The sequence below is a fragment of the Dermacentor andersoni genome, chromosome 2 (assembly GCF_023375885.2).
Source record: "Dermacentor andersoni chromosome 2, qqDerAnde1_hic_scaffold, whole genome shotgun sequence".
Taxonomy (NCBI): domain Eukaryota; kingdom Metazoa; phylum Arthropoda; class Arachnida; order Ixodida; family Ixodidae; genus Dermacentor; species Dermacentor andersoni.
Genome location: NC_092815.1, coordinates 104,677,052 through 104,696,521, shown reverse-complemented (window position 1 = coordinate 104,696,521; position 19,470 = coordinate 104,677,052). Strand labels below are relative to the sequence as shown.

Sequence of the window (19,470 nt, the reverse complement as noted above, 5' to 3'; positions counted from 1 at the left end):
CAAGCCGCAGGGCTGTTAATCGCAAAATTTTTTTGATTAGCAGCTATTAAATAGCACCTATGCAGACAACGCGGGCACCTGGCGGCAAAGTGGCAGCAATGTGGATATGGCGCATATTGAAGAACTGTATGCAACTGTTGATCTCTCAGTTGTGCCACGTTGACCCTAGGCAGCCAGGCACATTGCTAGCTCGTCATTTGCAAGTTGACGGGCGTCTCTCTCGGCATGCATTGTCCCTGTTGCTCTCGTGATTTGAGCTGTTGCAAGAATGCCGATGCCTTGCGTGGTCGTCGGATGCTCAAATACATACTCAAGCATGAGCAATGGCTCTGCACTACACAACGCATATCTTCTCATATACTCTCTTGTCCCAGCTTTCTGAGCGCAAGCGTGCACTGTGGCACGGCAGGCAAGTGCAACGCGGATCAACCAATGCGCACAACGCATGTAAACTGCAGTAGACGAAGCTGCACTTCAACAGCACAGTCACTTGCCCATCAAGATCTGCTTGGCAAACGCTTTCTCGAGTTGACTATAAGTACTATAGGCTATGATGGCGCACGAAAACTGAAGGTATTATTCAAAGGTAAGTTTCGGACATCAGATGCGTTGAGGCAGACGAAGGAAATCCTATCCGACACAGCGTTAGACATGAGCAGGAGCCGCATGCTGCATTGGTCAGGAAGAAGAATGCGATGCGGCGACCATGGTGTAGACTCAGCAGCAAGCCATACAGGAGTGCAATGCCGCCACAGTGAAATGGGCGTATATTTATCACAGCTGCAGTCCGGCCTGTCTGGCTGTGAGTTTATGCACACTTAGCACCAAGCCCCTCTATCCAGGTCGTGCCAAGCCACAGCTAATATCCCGGTCGTGCGAAGCCACAGCTAATCATCACCCTTCAATACAGATGGCGGTAGTTGTCTGGTCAGTCTCATCGGTCGACAAGACCGGCGCTTCCAGCGTGCCAGGCAGCAGCCAATGGCTGGAGATGCTAAGATCGCTAAAATTTTATCCTGTGCTTTAAACGTGACCTGCAGCAGTGCTAGCAGACAAGTGCACGGTGAGCGTGTGCTTATTTGTTTGTTGAAGGCACAAACGCAACACGCTTGCTTCAGTGAACTTGAATAGCATGCTGCTGGTCAGCCAAGCTAGCGCACGATGCACATGCACCCTGTTCCAGTTGCTGCAGTGTGTGATAGGACATGTTCTATTCCCGTGCCAGCCACACAAGACTGTGGAGCATAGCCTTCAATTTTCGCCAATTTAGCGTAACTGTGGAATGCATTAGCTTGGCCACCCCAATATGCTCTTCTTTGAGTGGAAGCAGAACGCATCGCGGCCCTGCTGTTGAACGTAGACAACCAGATAAAGATAACCAGCTGGACTCGGAAAATACTTCGCATTAAAAGAACATCGCAGGTGCGTAACAACCTTGTCACAGCGCATTGCAGGACCTGTTCATTAATACACCCAAACAGAATACAAGCAAGGAAAGCAGACAGCATGGGCGCTGGTTCTCCACATCCTTCACTGTACGTCACTTCCACCGGGTGATAATGGTGTCGTTTTTTTCAGTTTTGGTAAGAAAAACATCGATTTATTTCGAGCTCTTTGTGACGGATTAAGGTGCATTTCAAACGTAAAATTTTGCACAGAGGCTACTGCATGTCTAAACTATCTAAAACTAGGCTTTTTACGCAGTCGAAAATTTCGTTGCAGTTGGCCTTTACAGACAGCTACAGGAAACTGAAATGAAATCTAGCTGGTGAGGGATGCCGGATGCCACTGACGCAAAACATGATGCTCACATCATGCCGCCCACAGCAGGGAATGGTGGCACCATTTGGATTATCTCCTACTAAAAACTAAAAGCGTGCAGTACACCACCAACAGCACTATGCCCCACGTACTGTAAAATGGATAGGCGAAGATGCTTATCACAATAGGTTTGGCAGCAATAGACGTGAATACGGCACGCAATGACCCAAGAGGAGACTGCTGGCACAGGAACAGCACGCAAGCATTATCACGTGAGATGGGCAGGCGAGTATTGTGGTGGAGCTGCTGTGGCAGGCAGCTATGTACAGTATTTACTTGCATAATGATCACACTTTTTTGTCAAAAAAATTGACGCGAATTCAGGGGTGTAATCATTACGCGGGTTAAATATATCACGAAAAGAAACATTTTCTTTTTTCATCCTGCATTTACTGTGGGATGACAATGGGCCAACAAGCAGGCGGCTGCCACTGTCAGTGCGGGACACGAAAACAAAAATGGCGGCCGGCCGCGATTATTTTTCTTCTCGTGAGTACATTATGCGCATTGAAACAGTTTCTTCCGTATCAGTAATGAATAATATCGTTAATATTGACAAGTGTGCGACAATAACTATAATGTAGCCATGTACACTTTGAGGGGACAGAAACAGAGATGGGCTGCCAGTGACATAGAAACACATGGCGGGCGTACTGCAGAAATTGCAGCATTTGTCTTCACTGCTATCCTAATACAGCCTGTTTCCGCTAAGGGTGGGCGAATACCTTAGCTGCGCTACAAGCATCAGCTTATATATAGGGTACACTTCTAACAACACTTCTAACGTATCAGTGTAAACGTGGCCGCTATCGTTGCCGCTCACAATTTCTTGCGTACCCACGAGTGCAGACGAGAAGAATAGAAAGGCGCCCTTTATGTTGTTGTTGTTGACCAAAACCATTATGAAGCCTACAAATAATAAAGCCGAGGCAAGTTTGGTTGTAGTTTTTTTTTTCATTTTTTTTTTCATGGAAGTGCAGAAAGTGATGAAAGGAATGAAATGGGTCATCTGCTTAAGTATGTTGGGTGCGTGCAGACCGCTTGGTATGTCTTCAAGAGTCATTCGGGTAGCATTTGACAGATGGTAAGCGCGATCATCATTAACTAGACTTGGCACACGACACATCGCTGCGACAAGTTCAGGGTGTGATCATTACACGGGAAAGAAAAAAAATTGAATTTTGACAACAAAATTCAGGGGTGCAATCATTATGCGAGTGCGATCATTATGCGAGTAAATACGGTACTGTTCTCAATCGTGCATGCATGTCTCGAGCATTTTCTTGTTTGCATGGGATTTAGCAGCCAAAAGAAATATCATACGATTGCAGTTTGGTGATGTACTGAACATCCATGCCAAAAAATCGTGTTTTCCGGGAACGTAGGAACCAGTAAAAAATAAGCATAACTCTACTGGGTAATTTTTTTTGCCCTCGATCGCAAACGTTGGCGCCTAGAGATCGTACATAATGAGATCATATCAACGAGGTTCTACTGTACACCACTCTATAGTACAACAAGAGGCAAGGAGGGATGGTTAGCAAGTGCAGGTGAAATTTTTCCATTTATCTATTACAGGCAGCAACACTAAATGCAACAAATAAAGTGGTTTGCTATAAAATGCATCCAAAAGGCACAAAGTAATGCTGAATGACGACAGGAAATTCAAGTTTTCCTCTAAGGTGCATCATTAGCTTAAAGATGTCTGCTAGACACTGTCCACGAGAGCTTTCAGCGCAAGTATGTGTTCCGTTTTACCAGCAGGACATACAAGTTTTGAACTTGCCGTGAGCGTACTCTCGCTTCCGTTGTCCGTGTTCGCCATGGTTTCATGTTCGTCAGGCCATGGCCTCTGAAATTGGCGGTGCAGCAGAAATTGTCAGTTACGATAGCCACACTTCCATCACCAATGTGAGAGATGCACCATCACGTGCCTTCAAGCATTTCCGAAGTCAAACGCGCCATGTAGTACTGAGAGAAGGCAATTTTTTTTCTGCAAGTCCTCTTCTTTGTACGTCCGGCCATGAGCATCCTGTGCCAGATGCAGATTTTGCTTCAGGTAGTTGGCAAGCTGGTTAGGAGAGCAAGCCATGGCTGGTACTCTTCTCCACACAGCTACATGTTCAAAGGACCCTACAGAGATGTTTGACAATATGGAGACTAAGTGTTACAACTCGACACACTACAGTGATCTCGCAAACTGCCATGAAGACCTGAGCACCCTTTCTCTGGCTGTGTAAGTGATGCCCTTGGTAGCAGCTGCTTCGTGACGTCACAAGCTGCTTTAACACCTCTAGCAGACGCATTGCAAGTGGCTGCAGGTAACTTCTCAGAAGCTGGCAACACAAATAGAGATGTGGCAGAATGAAGAGATCAGGCTCGCGATGCAGCTCAAAGAATGAAGGGGTTATCAGGGTCACAAAAAAGTATAACTACACGGAACATTTGGAATGTACGCTTGGCCTGGTGCTGCTGTATCTATTTAACACCACACAATGTGCACGTCATAATTAAGGCTGAGGGTTGGGAGAGGGGAACCTTTGCTGCTGTAGACACTGCAATCGAAACTATTCCACGCCATAGGGGGAGCCATCAGCTCTCAGCATTCCCAGGTTGGTTCCCACTCGGCCATATTGCAACCAAGCACATGGCTGCTTAGCTTGACGACAGCTGACACATTCAGCACGACATGGCTTATGGCCGAGGATTTACAAATGGAGAACAAATGCAAAAGGACTCACGACTGGGTCGCGCTGACGTCACTGGAAAGACAGGTGTGACACCTGCGGGGGTAGCTGCTGCATATGGATGCATTGTAATGGTGGCACCCTGGATCGGATACGACTCATACAAGTACGTCGCTGGTACTGCATATGATGGTGTTGCAGCCGCACCCTGCAACTGCGCTGGCCTGAAAAAGTAATAAATACTGGTCAAAAGATGGTTATTGTAATTTGCTCACTTACTTGCGCCCGGCACTGTATTGACTGATCGCAATAGACTGTGCTCTCTCTCACATATGTGTCATAACACTTAGCACTACCCTATAATGAAGTGAATCAGATGCACTAGCACTTGATTTGTGCTGCGTGTCTAACCAATACACTGGATGACTATGAGAAACGAAGACGGCAATGATGGTAAGCATGCCCTCCAACAAGTCTTCTTAGTAATGTCAACTTCTGCTGATTTAGTCAATCAGCAGTCAAAAGACAGGTCAGGAATATGGTTCCATTGCTAGTTATGACCAGCTCTGAGAGAGCTATGTGAAGCAGGGGGTCAAAGTGTGGTATAAGCTAACATACGAGTGCACATAGCAGTGTCCTATGCAGCCCTGTAAAAAATGGTGCTTAGAAGCATTCCACAACAGTGGTCCCACACGAAGCATGCTAGAAGGTCACGTACCGTAGAAGGTCAGGTACCGTAGCAGAAGGTCAAACTTAATTGTTTATGGCCTACCAGAAATGGAAGAAGAAACAAGCGAAGCGCTAGAAGAGGCCGTAAATGAGGAAATAATCACAAAAATCCTTGAACTCGAACCTGTGGCCATTGAGCGCATACATCGTTTAGGAAGACGAGGAACGAACAAGACGAGGCCAGTGATATTTAAATTACTAGACGCAAGAGATAAAAGTGTCATACTAAAAAACTGCTTTAAACTAAAGAAATCAGACCTCTCAATAGGGGAAGATTTTTCGCGAAAAGTTAGAGAGACCCGAAAGAAACTCTGGAACAGTGCACAGGCAAACCGCGAAAATAAAGACAAGGTGTCGTTAGCGTACAACAAACTATTCATTAACAACCGTGTTTTCATCTGGGATGACGAAACGAATGACAGGGTAGAAATAAAGAAGCACGACAAAATGGAGCAAAGAAAGAACGCGAACGTGCAAAAAGGAAAAAACGAAGTAAACCGCCCGGCAACACGCCAATACCAGCACAAGAAAAAATAATGTTGTTAAACGTCAACGCTCGAAGTATCTTAAATAAGGTGCAGCCATTTGAAAACTTATTGCTCGATCGTGAACCAGATATAGTGGCAGTCACCGAAACATGGTTATCATTGTCTGTCTCAAGTCATGAAGTCACTCCCCCAAACTACGTACTGGTTCGCAAAGATAGGCAATCACGTGGTGGAGGCGTGGCGCTAGCAATAAAGAAATCAATCCCACTGGTCCTTCTTCCAGAGGTAGCTGATGCTGAGGCAATCTTTTGTAAGATTAACACTAAAGGCACAAGTATAGTTGTTGGTTGCCTATATCGAAGCCCCGTATGTGGACACGAATGCATAATTGCCATACAAGAATATTTGCAGCAACATGCTCGAAATTGTCGTGTTATTCTTATGGGTGATTTTAACCTTGCCGACCTTAACTGGTCTACCATGCAGTACACAACAAAGGCTTCAGAAGCCCTTCTCGATATGATGTTAAATTTCAACTTGCGCCAAATTGTGGAATACCCCACAAGGGTGCAAAACGAGTCTCGGAGTATACTTGATCTGATCTTACTAAGTAGTAACTTTCTCTTAGAACAAGTGAAGGTAGAAGTAATAGAAGAAATATCCGATCACAATATTCCGATGTGTATCTTACCACTAGATTACAAAATGTCAGTGGAAACCGCAGCCCAAACTATAATCAATTTCGACAAAGCAGATGACGCCCACATACAAACCTATTTATCTCACGAATTCCAAGAGTTTCCGGCATTGGCCTCAGATCTTTTGACTGATATAAATGTTGTCTGGATGCGTTTTAAAGACATAGTGTCCCACTGTGTAACACATTTTATTCCTGTTAAATCGAAAAAACTGTTGAAAAATAACCCATGGATTACTCGGGAAGTAATACATGCAAAACGCCAACTCAAAAGATTACGCAAAGCTAGCAAGACCACAGGCAATACTCTATCTAAGACCCCTAGGCTAGCGCTTGCAGCAAAAAATTTCAAACAGAAATCCAAAGAAGCGAAACACCATTACTTCAACACTGTACTCCCCAGCTTCATAAAGAACAATCCACATAGATTCTGGAACCACTTTCGCCAAAAAAACACACTCACAACTCAGATCTCGTCAAGTGAAAAAGTGGATAAAGCCAACAGATATAACCAATTCTTTCGTTCGATCTTCACAAACGATAATGGCGTCATGCCGGACTTAGTTCCACGGACTGTTTCCACTATCGACCCACTCGTTATCACAGACGCTGGTGTTCTTAACCTTCTTGCCCTAGACACTAAAAAAGCATGTGGTCCGGACAATATACCCAACCAATTTCTTAAAAGGTACGCACAGTGGTGCAGCAGATACCTCGGCCTTATTTTCCGTAAATCCCTATCGACATCAAAACTACCCAAAGATTGGAAAATAGCTAAAATTATTCCGATCTACAAGTCGGGAGATAAATCCGTTGAATCAAATTTCAGACCAATATCGTTAACAAGTACGGCATGCAAACTACTCGAACATATAATTCTAAAACATTTAGCTATCTTTTTGAAAACGAAGGCATCCTGTCCCCTAACCAGCATGGCTTTCGCAGGGGTTTATCGACCATAACTCAATTAACAGAAGTCATACACGATCTCGCGCTGGGTATTGACAATCACGGCCAAACGAACCTAATCCTACTTGATTTTTCTAAAGCGTTTGATTGTGTTTGTCACACCAAACTAATAAATAAACTAAAAAGCATTATCGGAGACACAGAAATTGTTGCTTGGGTTCGTGGGTTTTTGTTTAATAGGTGTCAGTTTGTTATCTTCGAACATACAACATCAGACATAGTATCAGTTACGTCAGGAGTACCCCAGGGCTCCGTGCTTGGGCCCTTGTTATTTCTCGTGTATATTAATGATATAACCACTAACATAGACTGTAAAATAAAGTTATTCGCGGATGACTGTATCATTTATAGAGAAATTAAAAATGATCAAGATCACTACTCCCTTAACAAATCACTTAGTAGTATTACAGAATGGTGCTCAGACTGGCAGATGGTAATCAATGTAAAAAAATCGGCATGTATGACTATAACGAGGAAAAAAGAATCTTCAGACTTTTGCTACACCATAAATGGTACAGTTTTGACTAAAGTACAAAAATATAAATATCTAGGCTTAACAATAACGTCAGACCTAAGGTGGGACGAGCATATTCACCACATTACCTCATCTGCTATGCAAAAGTTATTTTTCCTTCGCAGATCACTTCAACTCGCACCCTTGTCAACAAAACTCCTAGCATACAAAACATTCGTTAGGCCGATCCTCGAATACGGAAACACTGTATGGTTTCCTCATACCCAAACTAACATAAAGAAAATAGAAACAATACAAAGGAAGGCCATTCGATTTATCCATAACAAATTTAGACGTGAAGACTCTCCCTCTAACCTTCTAGCACTTTCTGGGCTCCTTACGCTCGAAGCACGAGCGAAACAGGCACGTTTGAAATTTCTTTATCAACTTCTGCATGATTATTTCAAAATTGACATTTCAAATTACATTTCTTATTCACAAACACGACCTACCAGGCACAAACACACAAACACCTTAGTAGAATATAAATGTAATAATAATGTGTTTAAATATTCCTTTTTTCCTGTTGCCATCCGTGAATGGAATATGTTATCGCCTCTCACCACTAACACAGAATCACTGTCTCAGTTTGAATTAAAAATTGAAAAAATTGTTTAGCATGTTAAAATTGCTAGTGCTATTATTGATCGTGCAAACCACCATGTACTTGTGCCCTGTGTATGTAGTCGGGTATGCAGCGTAGAATACCTCAATTGGCATTTTTTTTTCTTTTTTGAAAGTTTGCATGTACTTGTGTTTGGTGTATACATTTTTTAGTGAAAATTGTTTATGTTTAAAGTGCGAAACTGACGTTATACATGTATTGATACTAAACGTTTTCAGTGTTCTTTGTTCATGTACATATATATATATATACATATATACAGTGCCCACCTGCTATGGTCTCAGTAGAGACTGGCAGTATTGTAAATAAATAAATAAATAAATAGCTGTGCCATTTGAGCAGCCTCTGGCCCAATTTTTGCTTTGCTCTGTTATGACTGTGCTAGTGTACGCAGTAGTCCCAGTAAGAAAGACTAAAACAGAAATTTGACCACATGAATATCACGAAGCATGATAAGGTAAAGCTTTGTTTATTTAAATAAAAAATTATATTCCGAGACCTTATTTGCCAAAACCACAATATAATTATAAGGCATGCCATAGTAGTGGACTCAGGAGTAATTCTGACCACCTGGGGTTTTTTAATGTGCCCCTAAATATAAGTACAAGAGCGTTTTCACAATTCACCCTTTGATCATTTCATCTAGTTTACTAAAAATCCTGGATAATGAAAGAAATTTCTGCAGTCCTATTACTTCTAATGCAAATTCTACCAGAGAACTTGAACAGGCAGGCTGCTTCTACCCAGAGATACCCTCAGCTTGGGTGGTAGCCTCCAAAACTTCAGACACAGTTGATGTGGATTGATGCCAAGGCAGCAAGATACATGCGTAATAAAGGATGACGTAATGCAAGGCCAAGCTCCTTTGGCACAGATATCTGCACACGTGAGAGTTTAGTGCATATGCACTCAAATCAGATGAACGGGGCAGTGTATGTCACTAGGAGGCTATGCCAATAAATGATGACAATACAAAAATAATTCTGAAGCAGACACAACTTATCTCTTGCAATTTTGGATCAGTGAAGATTAAAGTGGCTAGCAAAAATAAGACCACAAAGCCCACATCATTAACCCTTTGAAGGTAGATTTCTTTCGCCATATGCGACCACCCAGGGTAGATTTTGTTTTTAATTGCAGAAAGCAATTCTTCTTAGGGACCTATTTCGAAAAAAATTTGCCGCAATTTTTCTAGGGTGACCGTAAAGTGAGAAAAACACATTTTGCGTTGGTATGTATGTACTCTTCATTCATGAAGAACAACAATAAAAAAGGAAACAAGCTTATAAGAGCTAAAAATTGGATGCATTTTTATACACATAGTTCAAGGCCTTGAAAATGTGCACACGAGAATATTTCGCAAGACTCAAATGTTCCAGCACTTACACTAATATGTAAATCCATAGCGTAATCAAACTGCGCACTCAGGAAAACTGTGTGAGTGTGTGCCCGTCAAAAAAGCACAACGTGTGACAAACTTTCGCTAATCTTCATCTAGAACCCAAGTTATCCACACTGTCCAATGGCGCTAGCATTGGCACATGCACACCATCTCTCATCACAGCTGGTCAAATGCGACACAGACTTGCATCATCATGTGTGCATCATGTGGGGGAGCCAAGCATTTGGAGGAGGGGAAAATTGTGTGTTGAATGATGAAGCAACATTTACTGGGCCCGAAATAAATCGGTGGTGCACACAGGCACTAGATGGGGTGGTTCCCTAGTTACGGGACCCATATGTTTCCAGCAGCTCCTGGCCCCTATCCGTCAGTGCGAGCTGAATCGGTAGGGCGGGGCTGGATAACAAGGTCTCTCATCGCTCAAGGGGTTGGGGATTGGGGGTGTTGGTGGGAAGGGGAGGGGTCTTGAGTTCTTTGCACTCTGCCAAGACTTGCGGCAGGGTGACCTTTTTTCTTCTGCAAAAAGGACAGAGCATATTGTGTTCCGCAGGGTACATGCAGTTCATTAGTACGGGATGGGCAAGCGATCCCGCCTGCGCTCGACGCAGGAAAGTCTGTTGTTGCCTGGTGAGTTTGGGGTGCGGTTCTGGAAGTCTGCACCTTTCCTCTTTGTACAACCGGGTAATGTCCCCCAAAGCTAGTAACCAGGTTCGGTAGTTCTTCCGGCTCGTGCTCGGCCCGGATTGACATTTCTCGGGCATGGTAGTCGGCGATGGTGTTGCCTGCTACCTGCAAGTGAGCCCGGACCCACACGAGCTCTATGGCTCTTCCCGGAGACTTGCACTTGGATAGAATGGCTCAGGCCGCGGAGGAGATTACCCCCCTGCGGAAGCTTCCATAGGCTGCCTTTGAGTTGGTGACTATGGTGTCCACGCTCGGCTGTGCGAGTGCAAGGGCCACGGACGCTTCTTCGGCAACTGCGGGGTCTGTTGTCTTCAGTGACGCACTGACGATCAGCCTGTCTTTTGACATAACCACCACCGCTGCACGGTCACTGTGTTTTTGGAGCGAGGCGTCCGCGTAGAGGACCTTTGAGTTCTCTTCCAGTTTCCGGGCTATGGCTTTGGCCCGCACGGTGCGCCTCTCTTCGGCCTTGCCTGGTGTCATGTTCCGGGGAAGGGGTTTTGTCTGAATGGTCGTCTTCCAGTCTTCCGGAAGGGCCGCCTTGATGGGTGCTGGCTCAATCTGCCGTCCTATCTTGCGTAGGACGGCTCGTCTGTGTTCCGTGTGACTGAGCCGGATTCTCTAATTAGAGAGGTGGGCTTCGATGAGCTCCTCCATCGTGTTGTGGGCGCCCATGTCTAGCAGTCTTTGCATGGACGAGTATATGGGCATGCTAAATGCTTGCTTCGTTGCCTTACGAAGCATAGTGTTTAGGGTGTCCCTATTCGCCTTCACCAGCTGGAGATACAGGGCGGACAGGCAACCTGCGACACGACGAACGCGCGTACCAGGAAGATGGCATCGTCCTCTTTAAGGCCTCGGTTTCTGTTGGATACCCTTTGAATTATACCAAGTATCTGTTCGGTTGTAGTCTTGATCTTTGTGATGGTGACGTGTGCCTTCCCGTCGCTCTAAAGTAGTAGGCCGAGAATCCTAATCTGCTGTGTTGGCTTGATGGTCGTTTCGTTGATGGTGATGATCACATTCGGCGGCAGCTCCTTCTGGGATTTTCCCGGTTGGATCATGAGCAGCTCTGATTTCTGGGGAGCGCAGCTCAGTCCGTACGACTTTGCATACTCGTGCACGGTCGTTGCCGCCCGCAGCAAGAGTTTCTCCGTCCAGGCATCGGACCCGGCTCGGGCCGTCCACACCGTAATATCGTCGGCGTAGAGCGCGTGGTCCATGCCTTCGATTTGCTTGAGTAGATCGGGCAGGGGCAGGAGCGTCAGATTGAAGAGCAGGGGCGACAAGACCGATCCCTGAGGGGTGCCCCTATCGCCGAGCTCGACAGGGTCCGACTTCTCCCCTATCCCAATGGTTGCCGTTCAGAAGATGAACGTCAGAGTACGTGAGAGAGGAGCATTCATGTAACATGAAACTACAAAAAATACCATTTAAAGATTCTGTACAGCACAGTAAATGTTGCACAGTAAAGATTCCATGTCCAGTATTCTGAAGCGCTTTGCAAAAAATTGCACAGATGCAGTAGTGTGTTGTGCAAGCATATTGTCTTAGAACCGCGGTGCACAATAACTACAGAACGACCTCATTCTCAACATGCCAGCAGCACACTTCAAGCGAAGCTAAGTTAGTCTTCTAAGGATAACCCGTGAGCCACCTGGGTTACTTCTTCCTCTATATGTGAAACTAAATTTTATTTACCTGTCTGTCCGGGTGTCGGAAATGACAACAGTAGCAGGCAATGGTGACGCAGTTGTCGGGATGTTGCTTGACACGGAAGAAATGGTTGTGGTGAGGTTCCTTGCTGCTGCGCCGGTCACAAAGAGGTTTCCCGTGGGCTCTGACACAGTAGCTGCTGCCTCCAGGCCAGCACCAGCATGCATGCCTGCTGCTGATCCCACGAGAGACGTGGGCCCAAACACCTTGGTCCCCGGCACATAGCGTCGGTCGTCTTTGGAGGCATCCTCAGGGCGTGTCTTGACAACTGAAACTGCACGTGGGCACAGCTCCTTTAGATATGTTGCAATTTACTCACCCCTCTGCAGCGCAACGCCTACAAGTGTGCACGCCAAGATAATGCCCAATAATCAGAGAAACTAACAAAAGAACTTCAACAAATTAAAAAAAACGACACATACACATGAAAATGGGGACAGAGGCAGAAATGACACCACAGGACACTATCATTATATCAAAGATGCACCAACAAGCCCAAGTTTATTCTAGCATAAATATTAATGTTTAAAAAACTTTTTCATACATCTCAGGGCACTGCTTATGGTGACCTGCTGTTTAGTATTGGTGATTATGTACCAAGTTTGTGTGGAAAAAGAAAAGAATGCATAAAGATAGAGATCTGAATGCAAGGCTCTTCTGTCTACGCTCCCCCTACACACATTTCGCACTCGATGTTCACTTAAAAGTACCACTTTCTGGCGCAACTTGTTTAATACTGTGTTTGGATGCAACACTGCCTGTTTTGCACAGAATAAATTAGAAATGTCGATATTTGAAGAAATTTTGAGCCCCCCCCCCCTCTTCCCTCCCAAAAGCAACTATATTTCAGTACACCTTCTGTCAAGGGCAAAACACAAGGTGCAGAGAAGAAAGCACGCCGATTTTCACCCTTGCAGGGAATAACAGACAAAATTTAGATAATGATGCGTAAATATTTGAAGCATTCAAATAATTAATTAAATATTGTACTATCCAATTCGGTTTTCAAATCAAATTCTAGTCACTATTTGTAAACACAAATATTTATTTCTTGTACAGTCTTTGAATACAGTTAAACTTCAATATAATGAACTTCAATGCAACGAAATTATTGATATACAGTCGTCGACAGATTCTGCAGACCTCGCGGGGAATGAAAAAAAGTGGAAAATTCGGACAGTCTGAAAAGCTCGTTCAACCCCCAAAATTAAATTTATTAGGCTTAGAGCGACCATAAAAAAATCTAATAATGCCCTGCCTCATACTACACTTGGAGGCGATAAGATTTGCTTGGATTTGTCAAGAGTGAAATTGTCTTCGTATACAGTCTGACAAGAGCATCACCACACTGGCGATCTCTGGCAAAGATCGCCATGGAGATTGATGAAACGAGCCACGTTTTTTCACACCCCTTGGTTCTCCTGAAGGCACATGAGGTAGTGCCGATCACACAAATGTGAAGCTGAACAAACACACACAAAGGTGCAACATCTCCAAGAAAGACCTGCTCTGTAGACAAACCACGTACAAAAAGCAGCTGAAAGTTTAAACATAGAAATGCATCTCGCATTATATGATTATGACGGTAGTGCTGATCGAAAAAAGAAAGAAACAAGAAAAAGTGCTGTCCCATGGAGCGTTTTGTCAGCCAAGGAAGAGCAGACATGGCCTCTGAGACCAGAGCATGCGCCTCACAATCATGGAGGCTATAAAGCGGGCCACTGGAAGCCAAGCTAAGCCAAGCTAAGCCAGGCAAGCCAGCGGAAAATCGAACATGGCGGCTCCCAAGATCAGGTAGCGTGGCTCGGAACGAGCGATTTAGTCCGGAAAATGGAACTTAGCCACCTAAATTCATCTGAAAAATCGGTCGCGAAAATGCATTAGCTCTATGGGAACCCTGATGGTGCATTTATGAAGTCTAGAATGTCCATCAAGTCCGAATTTTTGGTGTCCAAAAAGTCCGTTAGCGACTCTAACGAAGTATTTTACTTTTCATAACATCTTGCACATCTTAGACATTATTAACATCTTACACATCTTATCCACAATTTCAATATAATGAAATTTCACTACCGCCACGAAGGAATACCAAGGCAATAATAAATGGCATGCGTCGCCCAATTTCAGGATTTATAAGTGGCAAATAAGTGGTGTTGGCACAGCGTATTACACATTCATATCGGTGCATTCTACCCCACATGTAGTGCTGTATTTCGAGTGTGCGTTGCTTCAGTAACTGATTTAGTGTTTTTGTTGTGGTCCTGGCTCGTGTGGCTGCAATAACAGCGGTAAACACGAGTACTGATATTAGTACTAAACGCAAGACCTTCTGGCCGTCATGTTCTGTATAAAGTTTATGTCCAGTAAGATCCTATCACGCCCCACACATCATATGCAGTGGATGCGATGGAAAGCGTGCAAGGGTTAGCTGAGAAGGATGGTGGGGTGACACACCATATCTCTGCACGCAAGGGGGTGTGAGTGGACGGTAACGTGATCAAGTGCTTGCTAGAGGAGGGGATACGAGGGAAGCAGGTGAGTACCTATCTCTGACACCCATATTCAATAAAATAAAAGCTTTTTCATTGAAATTAGTTTTCTTTTCAATTGCCCGATAATTCAGAAAATTTTACAGCCCCTCCTGTGTATAAAAAATCGCTCTGCCACTGTGCTTATTTGCACAAAAAGATCGAATTTCAATGTAACAAAATTTCAATATAAATGTAAAGTGACGATTTTACTGACTTCATTATATCGACGCTTAACTGCATTTGAAGTCATCAACTGTGCGTGATAAAACATATTAGGTTGAAAGTGAGATAGATATACTGTTGCGGCCCTTTAGTAAACATATTAAAAGCATTTTTGCATTAAAGCATTAAACTGCATTATTGAAATCAGCTGGCAAAGATGCACTAACCATGAAAATTTCGGTCAAATTGTGTAATAAATTAAAAACGTTTTTTGAAGTGCCTCATCCCTCCCCTTCAAGTAAACAACTCTTCATGGGTACTATGTTATGATAGAAACTTACTGACGTGGATACTAGGATGTGAACATAGTTGTACAATACTAGTGAAAATGGCTGTTCATATTCAATTCGATTTGATTCAGTCTCCAATATTGCTATTTACACATCCCTACATTTACGTTACATGTAGTCCTTAATTATTCTGCATAGAAAGGTTAAGTACTGTACCTAAACATGATGCTAAACGAAGCCCAGCACCATATGCTTGCTGTGTGCTAAGTTTAAAAGAAAATGAGCAAGCACTTTAGCCAGAAAAGCTATTTATGTTGAGCTGGCACATTTACTGGTGCATATTATCATTGGTGATATTGGCGCTTTAAAAAAATGAACTCTGTTCAAGTTCTTCTACAGCTTTTCTAAGGAAGCAGTCGCATACCCGTTGGCACAGACATAGTAGGTGGCTGAATGGCCACAGTCGTTGTTATTGGACGAGTCACTGATCCCGCCACTTGGACACTTGTTGGCTGCACTGCTGGAGATGCTGTTGTCACGAGACGTGATGCGCTTGCTGTACAGTTGAAATAAGAAAGGAAACAGGAAGAATCAGCCTACATCATTCCCACATGTGTGACTTGAGAAAAAGTATGGCAACGACCAGACAGTACAATGGAACCAGTTTGTATGGCTTACGAGTTACTGTTTTCCTAAAAATGGATTACAAGAAAGGGATGTAAACAGCTTGAACAACAATGATTGCAGTCGCAGTACGGCAACCTTTTGCCTACCACTAAAAGAGCAAACCATCACTGGCAAGATCATGCATTACTGGCTTTCGCTCTGTAAAAATAATTCAAAAATAACTATGGGGTTTTACGTGCCAAAACCACGATCTGATTATGAGGCATGCAGTAGCAAGGGACTCGGGAAATGTGGACCACATGAGGTTCTGTAACATGCATTTAAATCGAAGTACACGGGTGTTTTTGCATTTTGCCCCCATCAAAATGCGGCTGCCGTGGCTGGGATTCAAACCCGTGACCTTGTGCTTAGCAGCCCAAAACCATAGCCACTAAGCAACAACAGCAGGTTGGAAAAATAGTTAAACCTAAAGTGACATTCAGCCCGAGCCCTTACATTAGGCTGCATACATTTGCCCATCCTTGGTTGCAGTGGGCTATTACCGGATTACCCACATTGCCAAAAACGACAATGGGTATCGACCATCAGAAGAGCAAAGTTGGCCGTTAAAATTTTATTTTTTTCGAATGCTCAAGTGCGTCAGGGAGAGAGAGAGAGAGAATAACTTTATTGAACTGGGGAAAGGGGGATCGGGGATTAGGAGCTTGATGGGTGGCGCCCCAAACCCAGGGCTCCACTGGCTTCTGCCGCTAGCCGAACGTGACCAAGAAGAGACTTCTGCACCTTCGGATCTGAGCTGGCGAGTTGTGCCTCCCATTGCTCCAGTGTGTTGGTTAAATTATACCTAACTAAGTAGGCATTTAAATTCGGCGGTCTATTTTGGCATCCCCATGAGATGTGGTACAAAGACGGTGGCGAGTTGCTACACCACGGACAGGCACGTCCGTACAGGGGATTTGCAGCTAAAATTGCGATTTTCAGCAAAAACACATATTTTTCGATTTATGTTATGTTGGCCTCAACTAATAAAGAAGCTTCTCACCAAGTTTAGTTGCTATGTGCACTGTAGAAAAGAAAGAAGTGGACTTTTTTAGGCGACAGTGGCGCGCACTTGTCGTCAAAAGTGCTTGTGAACGCTGTTGTCAAATCGCCGCAGAGCATGATAGAAACTGAATGCAGAATGAGCGCCCTCGTTTGAAAAATGGTTCTTTGCGCTTTTTACCCATGAAAAGACTCAGCAAGGCTGCAGCATAATGTGCAGAAAAAGTGCCAGAAAAAACAACATTTCTGGCTTTGGCAAGTCGTGATTGAGTGGTAAACCGAACCTGAAACTGCTTGGCAAAAATACAGCAAAAAATGACATGTTTCCAATCATGGCAAATCTGGATTCACTGGCAACCTAACACTGAAACTCAGATTGGTGGACTTTGATCGAATCGCAATCGGTGAATACTCAGAGTAAAATCAGCATAAAGCGCTGGTTGATGCCAAGAAGCCATTAGTGGCAAGAATCCACCTTCCAGCTTTCAGTAGAGACATTGCAAAATAGTTAGTGTGTCTATGCAACAGGCAGAGGGAGCCAGATCTCTTTGCACATCGTCCGAGGTGCTTGACGACAGAGTTTGCATTCCTGAGGACGCTGGAGACTGCAGCTGTGATGGAGTGCCGGCAGCACTAGAGTTGAATGAGGGTGCATGCGGCATCAAGAGGGTACTCAACGAGCTGGAGCTGGATTGTGGAGTTAGACGCTGAAGCACGTGCAGCAAACAACTAAGGGAAACATTTCTCAAACACAGACGAGGGAACTTGACGACTCTAGAGCTGAAAAAAAGAGAAGACAACTTCAAGTGACTGCTGCTGAGCAGTGTCGTGTTGAAGAAGAGGGCCATACTTTTGCAGTAGGGGCCTTTGAATAATCGCTATTTTTCATGGCGTAAAATAGCATTTCCTGCAATCTCTAAACTGATTTTTCTAAATTTGCACTTTTGGGCCAAGCAATGCTTTTAGAGAAATGATTGTTTCCAAACTGCTTTGCCAAGAGCTGCTTTCAAGGTGGTTTCTACAGTGAAATTTTCTCAGGAACAAAATAATGTAGTCTTCAGGTTTCTACATTTCTTCTAACACAATGAAAACATCAGATATTTGACATAAGGTGACAACACAAGAAACAAAGAAACAAACTTAGTTTTCAAGTGGCAAAATTTTCACATTCGCCACAGAAAAAAAAAGAAAGAAATGTGGCTGCCCTTATCCTGTATTTTAGACCACTTAGAAGGTATCTACTCAACAAAAATTATTAGATCTTTATTATTTTTGAAATGATAGTTTTCCTAAGCTGACACACTCAACTGTTCAATATTGACCATAACTTGTTTTCTGTTTGTGCCAGGATGATGAAACTTAAAATGTATTCTAATGACAAGAAGGTATATCATCCTGCAAGATTTCATTCAAATTCGTTACGCAAGAAGTCTTGTGGAAGAGGCCGTTGCATGTCAACCTGCTTCACAAGTTCTACAAAGTAACCCGTGACTTACACCATAGACAGTGTAATAGAAAAGAATAAGTTTGTTTAAATATGTGTAGGAATCATCGACGATGATTGTCAAATGTAAGCGAATAGCTCAATGCTTCTATGCTATTTACTTTATTAAAGGAATGATGCACTTCAAGGCATATATATGTTCTAATAAGATTTAGGTAGCATTTGTCGTTTGATTGCATAATTTCCTACAGAACAGAGCCATTAACCAGCACAATGGTAGCAGTAATATATAAGTGGCCATACAAGTAAGCCGACTCGTCATATGTGCGTTGTCTGCAGCAACGCAAGCACTGGTGTGAAAACGACTGCCATCCTCCTCTTCCGCAGCCACACAGGAAGAGGGTGCCAGGAGAAGAAGGCTGTCTTTTCTGAGCGTTCCGCCACAGTATCCAAACCTTCAGATGGCCCCGCCAAAGCTCTTGCGCAACGGCACGTGCATCTCAAAGATAGGGTTCGGTGACGGACGTGCCCTACAGCTCAGCTGCATGAGAGCATGCAGGCTTTGCAATGGCAGCTTTGTATCAGCATCGAAAATGGGCAAAAGAGCCAAAGAAAGCTATCCAATTAAGAAGTTTCATTATGGATGGCATGTTTCCTGTAAGCAGGCTTTTACTATACATTGGGTCCCTATAACAAAGTTTCACTCCATGATGCGAAACCCAAGAAACAAAGTGCCCACTGACCGAGCCTGTTCTGGGGTAGTCCTATGCTTGGCACTGTGGATGCTGGTGCCACTGACAGGGGACTCTTGCCTGACACCACTGTGAAAATTGGGTGAATGCCTGAGCCTCCACTGGCCAGGCTGGAACCATGAAGTGATGCAGGCTGACTTGTTGCCACCACCTGCATAAGACATTCACAATGATGTTGACAGGTATCTGCACAAACTACCGCAATACGATTAATATCACAACTTATTTTCCACCTGGCACCAATAACATGCATCAATAGGGGGAGTGGAAAAAGCCTTGATGTCTAAGCAG

The 19,470-nt window shown here is 44.0% G+C and overlaps 1 protein-coding gene across 5 annotated transcripts in view; it reads right to left on the bottom strand.

Moving 5' to 3' along the window:
* The window catches only part of Sap130 (Sin3A-associated protein 130), a 111,685-nt gene that overhangs the window by 40,783 nt on the left and 51,432 nt on the right, over nt 1-19,470 (bottom strand). For all 5 annotated transcript variants that reach the window (XM_055076693.2, XM_050188281.3, XM_050188283.3 and 2 more), the window contains 4 exons: nt 19,171-19,330; nt 15,740-15,871; nt 12,318-12,606; nt 4,563-4,732 (listed from right to left, as the gene is read on the bottom strand). In XM_055076693.2, coding sequence (XP_054932668.1) covers nt 4,563-4,732; nt 12,318-12,606; nt 15,740-15,871; nt 19,171-19,330 — 751 coding nt within the window. The remainder of the gene's footprint in view (nt 1-4,562; nt 4,733-12,317; nt 12,607-15,739; nt 15,872-19,170; nt 19,331-19,470) is intronic.